The sequence below is a fragment of the Crocodylus porosus genome, unplaced genomic scaffold, assembly GCF_001723895.1.
Source record: "Crocodylus porosus isolate Cpor-Errol unplaced genomic scaffold, CroPor_comp1, whole genome shotgun sequence".
Lineage (NCBI taxonomy): Eukaryota > Metazoa > Chordata > Crocodylia > Crocodylidae > Crocodylus > Crocodylus porosus.
Window position 1 is genome coordinate 71,330,126 of NW_017728947.1, and position 9,886 is coordinate 71,340,011.

A 9,886-nucleotide genomic window follows, 5' to 3' on the forward strand; every position below is an offset into this window, starting at 1 on the left:
AACATGCGAGTCTCTTGACGTATTACCATGATTTGCAGCTAGACTATATGGACAATAATTCTTGCAATTTTCTATCTTCTTTTCCTTAAAGGGACTCTGGTAGCTAGCTCTGTTGGCCTATGTAATGAGAATTTTCATAATGTTGTATTTAATTTTTTTTTTGTCTACAGAGGGAGTTGTTATTATTTGAGGAAAGAGGACCAGTGTCTTTCTATGTACAATCAAACTTTCTCTCATAAGATGCAGTACATTACAAATAGGTAATTGAAAAAAAAATAAGGGGAAAAAATTAAAGGCACCTAAGAGATTGCTATCCAAAAAGTAGATGGAAATAGTATTTTCCTACAGACATTCTGAGTCCATTTAGCAGTTGTACGCTAAAAGGTAATAGATTTTGGAACATGGCTGTCCAGGTCAGTTTATGACACAATTAAAAAACCAAACACCTTTCCACATTCAGTAGGGGAAATCCAAGGCACTATAGTTTCATAGTTTCTAGGGTCAGAAGGGACCTGAACAGATCGTTAAGTCCGACCCCTTGCCCTGGGCAGGAACGAGTGCTGGGATCACAATATTCCAGCCAGATATCTATCCAGCCTCCTCTTGAAGACCCCAAGATATGGTAGAGCACCACTTCCCTTGGGAGCCCATTCCAAAACCTGGCAACCCTAACCATAAAGTAATGCCTCCTGATATCAAACCTGAACCTGCTCTCAGTCAATTTGTGGCCATTATTCCTTGTTATCCCAGGCGGTGCCCAGGGGAACAGAGCCTCACCTATTTTCTGCTGGTCCCCTCTGGTGAGTTTATAGACAGCCACCAGATCCCCTTTCAGTCTTGTCTTGTGGAGGCTGAATAGATTCAGGCCCTTTAGTCTTATCTTCATAGGGCCTGGCCCGCTGCCTCCTAACCATGCAAGTGGCCCTCCTCTGGGACCTTCTCAAGGTTAGCCAAATCCCTCTTGAAATGCAGCACCCAAAACTGGATGCAGTACTCTACAACTGCAGCCTGACCAGTTTTACATAAAGGGGAAGGATCACCTCCCTGGACCTCCTTGTGATGCATCTATAGATGTACGACAATGTGCGGTTAGCCTTACTGCTTCCTCTCATTGGCAGCTTATGTCCATCCTGGAGTCAGCAATGACTTCAAGATCCCTTTCAGCCACTGTGTTGTTGGGTGTTCCCCAGCCTATAGGTGTTGCAGGTTCCTTCTCCCTAGAATCAGCACCTTGCACTTGTCTGCATTGAATTCCATTCTATTCTCAGCCGCCAACCAAGACATGTTCATGACTTTAAACGGGGAATTTCCCTTTTGATACACAGTGTGTCTTTTCAAATATCTTGCACTATGGTGATGCAGCTGTGGCAGAAATTAATCCGGAAAGAAAAGTCCCACCTTTTTTCCCCCTCTCTTAATCTGAAATCCATATACGTGTATAAACATACAGCCGGATTTTACTTGCAAAGCTGCTAATGCTTTAAAACAGTAGCACAAGAGTGATGTTGTGGCCAGCACGTTGCAGGAATTACACGAGGTAAGTATTCCTTAGGAAGACATCGATTATCAGACCAGCTATATAGCTAGGACTAAGTTAGAAAAGCTTCCAAATGCAGGGCGTTCTTTGCCAGGGTCTAACGGAAGTGCGGAATTCACAAGCTTGGAATGGGAGGGGGAGGGATGGGGGTGGGTGCTCGGCAAGGCGCGGCACAACCCCCAGCGCCCGAGAGGCTGCTCCGCCTCCGGCCTTCAAGACCGTTTCTCCCTTGCCATGTGAGGGCGCGCCGCGGTCCGCAGCATGCCCGTGCCGCGGGGTGCCGACTGCGCGTCGGAGCGGACAGAAACAAATATGCGAGAAGCAAGTGCGGGGGCCGGCTATGGTGGGGTCTCGTGTGGCCAAGCGCGCCGCCCTCCTGCGGCTCCGACGCCCGAGAGGAGGCAGCTGCGGTCCAGCTGATCGGCTGCCGCCCTCCCGCGATGCCACCGGACCTGGCTGCCGCCTCAGCTCGCCGCGGCTCTCAGCGCTGGGAGGGGAATGGGCGTCACTCCGCCCAGTCGCGTGCGCAGTGGAGGACACCCGGCTGCGGGTTGAAGAGCGCTCGGAAATACACATGCGCGGTAGAGCCCGCTTGAGCGGCTCTTCGGCGCCTGCGCGGAGCAAGTGCCCCGGAAGTGCTCCTGCTGCTGCTGAGTTCTGGCCGGTGGGCGCCGGCCCCGCGTGCTGTGACCAGGCCGGAGCGCGCGCCTCTCGCCATGTCCCGCGGCTCCAGCGCCGGCTTCGACCGGCACATTACCATCTTCTCCCCTGAGGGCCGTCTCTACCAAGTCGGTGAGTGCCGCCGCCGAGATGCAGCGTCACGGGCCTGGCTGTGTCTCCTCTCTCTCCCCTCCCCGCGTCTCCGCCGGGGTGCGAGATGCGGGGCTGCTGAGGGCTCGGGAGGCTGGGGCTTGACTCGCGGAGAAACCGAAACCAGCTGCGTCAGCCTGGCCCGGACCGTGTGTCAGCCGCGCCTCGCGGTCTGTTTGTCACTGGGGGCCCGGGGGCCCGCTTCCAGGAAGGCGCAGGGAGACCGGGCGGGGCTGCGCTAGCGGAGCAGATTGGCCGCGGAGGCTGCGCTGCTAGTTGGACCGTGGCCCTGTCACCTCTCTCCAGTGACGCCGAAGTTGCTGTCCCCACGCAGGATTGGGGTGGTGGCGCCCGGCGCTGCGGGGAATACCTGGTAGCAGGGTAGTGGCTGGGGCGAGCTGGGCTGGCGCAGCGCAGCCTGCCTGCCCTTCAGCCAGCGCGCCCCACAGTGAGACGACATCAAGGGATCACAGCCCCCGGCGCCATCCAAATGTGGCCCACAGAGCTCCTTACAGGTCCAGAAATCTGGCGGTAGAAAAGTGCTAGTTAGTAATGCAGCCTCCTTCCCGCCACACCCCCTTTCCAAAACCTAAGCCCATGCAGCCTGTTGGAGCTTGACTGTCACTATCCCCCTCCCCCTGCCATGAGCTGGGCCACCCTGGCTTCCTCCTCGTTTCGCACCCCCCCCCTCCAATTTTTGGATCAGAGCCTGGCCACACCCCTCGTTTCCCATCTCCAGGTTGGGGGTGGGCCACACTCCCTTCTTCTGTAAGGCCATGTTAGCCCTGACCTAACCCCGCCCCACTCCCTTCTGTGCAGCTATATGGTACCTGGTGATCAGGACCACTGGCTGGATTTGGCCTACAAGTGGACCTGTCTAGCCCACATGAAAAAGTTTGAGCACCACTGGGTTTTACTGGTAAATTGGAACCCCTCTGCTTTCCTGCTTCAGATGTTTCCCAGGATACTAGTTTAGAACAGCTATAATTGACTGTGTTAGATGATTGGTATTAGACCTGTTTACTACAAAGATTTCATAGATGTAGGATCAAAAGGGACCTTGCAGATCTTCTAGTCTGACCCCCTGCCCTGGGCAGGAGAGAGAACTGGGCTCAAACAACCCCAGCTAGGTAATCATCAAGCTTCCTCTTAAAGACCCCCAAGGTAGGAGCCAGCACTACTGATGTCAAACTCATGAACACCCTTTCTGCCCCACATGCTGGATCCAGAGCCCTCAGTGGGATCCGTGTTGCACATGGCACAGATCTCATAGCGACGAGGGAGGTGCCATGGGTCCTGGAGGGCGTGCCATGATACATGTGGTATCTGCCCTATCTGGACCGCATTGCATATCTGGGATCTGCAACATACACAGTGCCCCTGGTGGCTGCTCCACAGCACCTGCTTCAGCCAATTCAGGACTTTTGCTGTATCCCAGACAAGCAGCTTTGTGCATGGTGCATGTCCCAGAGCTCCTAGGATGAGTGCCATGTGTGTATTCCAGTCTCTGCACGTGGGGCGAGTCCTGGTCAATTCAGACCCAGGGGCAGCACGGGGGACTGGATAATGGGGGCCCACAGATTTATATTTGACACTTCCAGTTTACTAGGAATAAATTTAGTTAGTGACAAATGGGTAGCTAGTAGTTGATTAGAAGCTATGTTGTGGTGGGTATTTTTGTATTTAGAAATTTATATTTTTTTTAAAAGGTTATAGAAAACGTGCTTTAGCAGCATTTCTCAACTGGTGGGTCACGACCCAAAAGTGGGTCGCAAAAGTATTTGAAAGGGTTACAAGGAAGTTCCAGAAAAACCCACGAAAGCATGGGTTTCCTTTTGCAGGCTGGCAGAGTTCCAGCCTGCAAGTGTTGCTTGGGACGATTGGAGGTAGTGGGCACACATGCATCTGCACTTGCAGACACGTGTGGCCAGTATACAGCAAGGCCAGGTCATGGGAACAGCCCCAGTGCTGGACGCAAGTAAGTGTATGGGGAGTGGGGATGGAAGTTCAGGGGACTGTCATGGGTGGGGGGTGCCTGTGCGTAGGCGCTGGGAACAGTGGCTGGATGTGAGGCTGCAGCGAGATAGGGGGACAGCAAGGAGAATGTACTTGGCCCTTCAGTGGTATAAGGAAGCAGGGGAAGGTCTTGCAGCAAGGAGCTGCGTGCCTGGGCAGGTGGCCATACATCCAGGGGCCTTTACTCACTGCTTGTATTCTGGCCCCAGTAGGACAGAGGTAGCTGGGGGGGCCCCTCCAGCAGGGCTGGGGTGGGGACAAGGAACTGCAGATTGAGAGTAAGGGGCATCAGCATGACCTGTGGGATGTGGGGGAGGGAATTGTGACTTGGGGCGAAGGGGGCTCTGGCTTGGAGGTGGGGGCACCAGCAGGGGACTTTGGGTCAGGTACCAGCAGGCCCAGGGGGTATGGGTTGGGACAAGCCATTGATCTTGGCAAATGGGTCCTGGAATGGAAAAAGGTTGAGACACTCACTGCTTTAGAGGATGTAAAGGCAACCAACCAGGTGCAGGAGAGAACTGTATCAAGATAATTTAAACTTACACACCATGTTCTTAAACACCTTTCTTTATATGAAAAAAGCTCCTGGGAGTTTAAGAATATGAGGGTATTCTTAGCCCCTAAAAATCAGAAAACATAGAGGTAAGGTTGAAAATTCACCCTTTAATCTGTGAGGAGCTTGTGTTTTGTCTTGACATGGTCTCTTTATCATAAATGTTTTTTCAGTTGATTCAGTGTATAACAAAATGAGTAAGAATTTCTTCTTTACTCTTGTTACAGTACAGTCTTCTGTTTCATTAACTTTTAATGAAATCTACAACAATATACCAAGTTAAATGCACCAGATTGGATATTTTTTAGTATAAGGCATGGGGGGGCAGTTTTTTGTGTGTTGTGTTGTTTTTTGTTTTTTTTGGGAGGGGGGGAAGAGTATGACTTAAGAAGTTTTGGTGAGCTGTTGTGGGGGGAGGGGGGAGAACATCTATCCATCAGGTACCTAATAGAGCAGGCAGTTGGGGTCTCCCTGGAGACTGACGGGGACCCCTGCAGGCAGGGTGCAGTCAGCAAGGCAGGTGGACCATGGCCAGGCAAGGAGTGGCATCCAGGAGCAGGACAGCTGGAGCTGGGGACAAAGTGGGGACCAGGGCAGAGCTGTGATCTGCTCCCTGCATGTCCCTGTGACAGGCATTGGTTCCACAGGCAGGGATGTGTGGGGAGTGGATTGTGGCTCTGCCCTGGGGTCTGCCCCAACACTTTCACCACTCCACAGTCCCTCCTGCCCACCTTCCTCCAGGACAAGGCTCTCCATCTGCCTGCAGCCCCATCCTGTCTGGGAGTGGGGGCAAGGGACTGCGTTTTGAGTGTGCCCTGCCTGTGGGGCTCCTGGGCTGGTCTCTGTGGAGACCTTGCCCACCTGCCCAGACAGAGCAGGGTGCCCCAGCAGGGTGCCGCGTCTGGCAGGCAGTAGCCCCACAGGCAGGCAGCAGCCAGAAGGAGCCGCTGTTGCAGGGACTGCTAGGAAGCTTAGGATGGCCACTGTGCCACTCCTGCCTCACCACATATCCGGCGACGGTAGGACCAGCTGCATGTGCCACAGCCCAGACTGCCCCCCATGCCTGGGCAGGGCCAAGGGGCTTGCCATGGGCTGGGTTTGTCGTGCAGGCCAGATGTTGTCCACCCCTTGTAGAAGGGATGTTTATTCAAAGTCCCTATGATGTAACTCGTTTTACCATTGGGCCATCCCAGTCAACTATTTAATTTGTGGTTAAGAGGGTATGAAACTTCTATTAGTAAGTATTATTGGTGGGGGGTTCTTTTTAATACATATGTAAACACATACATATATAGTATAATATAAAGACTTTGTAAACACAGTATTCAGTATTATGCCATCATGGTGATTGTGTTGTAGTGTATTGGAAATAGGGCTTATTCCTTGCAGTATTACTGTATGTGCAGGGATTGCATGCTTTGCCCTAATTACTGGTATTTAGTGGCATCAGTACAAATTTTCTCATTATTTCTTTGTGGTTTTTTTTCTAGAATATGCTTTTAAGGCTATAAACCAGGGTGGCCTTACATCAGTAGCTGTTCGTGGGAAGGATTCTGCGGTAATTGTAACTCAGAAGAAAGTCCCTGTGAGTAGTATCTTTTAACAGTCATTTCTCAATGTTGGTTCTGTGGCCCTGAAGTAGACAACATCTTGTTGTCATTCAGCCTGTCCTGGTTTCCTCCTTCTTTGGTACTCAGGCATCTTATCCATCACTACGGTATCATGCTACTTTATTTTCTTTCTGTAGATTTCTAAACCACCCAAGAACATATCTCTTTAGCTATTTCTGTGCTCATAGGTGACCCAGGTGATTGACACTGGGATTTGAGTACATGTGTCCCCGTCCTGCTTAGCATGGTGTTAGTATGTTCACACTCTTCCTGCTCTTGCTTGTAAATGTCTGGAGGAGTATCCTCTGGTACTTTTGCTAAAATGTTCTAAGTTTATTTTCCAGGCAAGAGCATCAGTTGCAGGTGACCTTGGCTGTTTTGGCAGGAAGCTAGGGTGGGATGAGAAACGGGAGAGGACTGTTAGCACTCAAGTGATGTAGCTTATGTCTTCACTCACTTTGAATCAGATAAGTTTATTTGTGATAACTGATGACATTTCCAATTTATTCCCTATCTTAAAGCACCTCAAAATCTGAATTATAAAGATTTTTATGCAGATGGAAAGGATTAAAATTGAAACTAATTCTGTAGTGTTGACGTATCTTTGGAAGCCTGGGACCATTCAGAAACGCATTTTTTCTCAGTCCTGTTTTCTTTTAGTGTACTGGTTATAGAACCCTGACCTATAAACCAGTCAGTGATACAAAGAATAGACATCTGACAGCACAGTGGTGCTGGGCAAGAAAAAAGCATGAAAAACACTTTTTAAAATTAAGAGTGGAATATGTTAGGGGATCAGATTTTTGTGCAAAGGTCCTCAGCTTCCCTAGTCAAAAACTGGCATCCATCACCACTTCTGTCAAAGATTGCTAGCTATCTTCTCCTTCCTTTGCTATTTATTATAAGTGAGCACTCAAATGCAGAAGTAAAAATTCTTCCCACTTTGCTGCAGAAACAAAACACCAGGAGCACATAGTGGAAGATTAGTGATTCTGTGCAAATATGATATACTGGAACTCTTTCCCATTCTGTGCTGTAAAGTGTTGGGAAGCAGTTTGAGTCCTAAATTGTAATCCCAGGTTCTTTTTTTCTCTTCTGCATTATTTGTATTTTACTCTTGTATGTAAAAGGAGGGCTCTTTTTTATACTGTTTCAGTATTTTTGTTTGCTTCTTAGGACAAACTGTTGGATTCTAGCACAGTGACCCATTTATTCAGAATTACTGAAAATATTGGATGTGTTATGACAGGAATGACAGGTATTTCATTTATCTCTTATTTAGATCATTGCAGTTTTGTAACAGACCCTGTTGTTTTTGTTTCATGTTTTGATATGTGAAAACTTGAGACTCTTAAATCCAGGTTTAGGAGTTGCTTTTCTGCTAACTGGAGTTTAAAGAAGTTGTTCCTACCAATTTATTGGATCAAGACTTCTTAAGCTAGAGCCAGGAACGTGTTATTGCTAGCACTAATCAGTGATGCAGTGTCTTGTGTCTTTAAGGATTGTCTCAGCTTGTTTAGTGGAAGATGAGAAACAAGTAAATACTTTGTCTTTTATATTAGCTGATAGCAGGTCCCAGGTGCAAAGAGCCCGCTATGAGGCTGCTAACTGGAAATACAAGTATGGTTATGATATTCCAGTGGACATGCTGTGTAAAAGGATTGCAGATATTTCTCAGGTCTACACACAGAATGCTGAAATGAGACCTCTTGGATGCTGTAAGTAATAAGGTCTATACTTTGTTCTGTATCTTCGTTAAACTAATTTTCTGCATATAATTTTTGACATCTAAAGAATTCTCACCAATTCTTTATCTTGTATAAAATGTGGGTGTCATGTGAGGAGCTTTGGGGCTTGACAGTTTGAGTAGGGATTAGAACCTGGATTCTATCCTTGATTCTACCATTAACTATCTGAACTCAGGGGTAGTGTTATAGACATAATGACTCATGCAGCAATATGCAGTAAGCAAGATTCTGTTATTAAACAAGTTGTCTTCTCAGGCAAACCATTTGACCTTTCTTTCAGTTTACCCTTCCCTAACATGCATAAAACTACTTCATCTTTGTTTTATGGGGCTTAATCTGCAGGTTTTTATAAGGTGCAAAGTACTGCTTTTGTTAAAATAATGTTCTCTCACATGTTTGATATTTATTTTCAAAGAGTACTTCAGAAACATTGAATTATTTGTGCTAATTATAATAGTAAGTATCAGTACTTCTTGCTAGTCTTTGTTTATGGTTGCAACACAATTTGCATTAGGCTTGCAGCTATCTGAAAAGTTCATTTTTTGCACTGAAATTTTCTGTGCTCTGCAAAGTGATTTTTTTTTTTTTCTTTTTAATTTGAACAAAAATTCACCAGGTACGAAATTCAGTTTAGAGCAATGAAATGCCATTGAGAGGTATTTTAGATTAGAGAGCAGGGAGGAATGTGTTCTTCAGAGTAGTATACTACAGGAAGTATACCACAATACCTCGCCTGTTTCATACTAGAGGAGGAGAGTCTGCATCCTAAATCTAGAATCCTGAATCAGTTTGTCTCAATATTTTCAGTACTGCTGAATAAATGTAAATTCCTTCTCTTTTAAAGGTATGATTTTGATAGGTGTTGATGAAGAGCATGGTCCTCAGGTATACAAGTGTGATCCTGCAGGTTACTATTGTGGGTTCAAGGCCACAGCTGCAGGAGTCAAACAAACAGAGTCAACCAGCTTTCTTGAAAAGAAAGTAAAGAAGAAATTTGACTGGACTTATGAGCAGACAGTGGAGGTAAGCCAGTAAGAGGACACCAGAGTAGGTCAAAAGTGTTTTCACTTTTGCTGTATGACTTCACGTTGTGAAGAAATCTTTAAAAAGCATTTCCTTTTTTGTGATATGCTTGATGTCACTGCCTAGGTAACAGCTATTTCCATTTTTTAAACCTTTAAAACATTTTGCTTAGAAAGAATAATCCAAGTTTGGTACCTGTTTCTGCTAAATGTTTATCACTATTTCACAAGGCTTTTCCTGTAGATAAATGGGGTAATTGCATTGTTAGCCACTATTTAAGATGCTTCATTGTCTGCATAATTGGAAAGTCAGACACAACAATATTGTTTGATTAAAATGGAGTAAGCCATTTGTCATCCCAATACCTACATGCTGTAGGGTCCATTAAAAATACTCTTAACCTCATTTCACTGTCTTTTTTGGATTGACAAAGTTCCTTCCTTTTTTAAAAAGAAAGCAGTGAAATCTAGCCTTTTTATCTTCCCTTCCTGTTCTTAAAATTTTCCCTCTTATGCTGCCACAATGGAATAAAGTGCTTTACTTGATTTATCAATTTTCAGTACTCTCAAGCCCCTGCCCAGGCCCCTAC

At 47.1% G+C, this 9,886-nt stretch overlaps 1 protein-coding gene across 1 annotated transcript in view; it reads left to right on the top strand.

The window, feature by feature from the left end:
* Positions 1 to 2,176: 2,176 nt before the first annotated feature.
* The window catches only part of PSMA6 (proteasome subunit alpha 6), a 13,496-nt gene continuing 5,786 nt past the window's right edge, over positions 2,177 to 9,886 (top strand). The window contains exons 1-5 of the mRNA XM_019552235.1: positions 2,177 to 2,329; positions 6,407 to 6,501; positions 7,703 to 7,784; positions 8,089 to 8,244; positions 9,119 to 9,297. Of these exons, the coding sequence (XP_019407780.1) occupies positions 2,254 to 2,329; positions 6,407 to 6,501; positions 7,703 to 7,784; positions 8,089 to 8,244; positions 9,119 to 9,297 (588 nt within the window). The 5' untranslated portion in view covers positions 2,177 to 2,253. The remainder of the gene's footprint in view (positions 2,330 to 6,406; positions 6,502 to 7,702; positions 7,785 to 8,088; positions 8,245 to 9,118; positions 9,298 to 9,886) is intronic.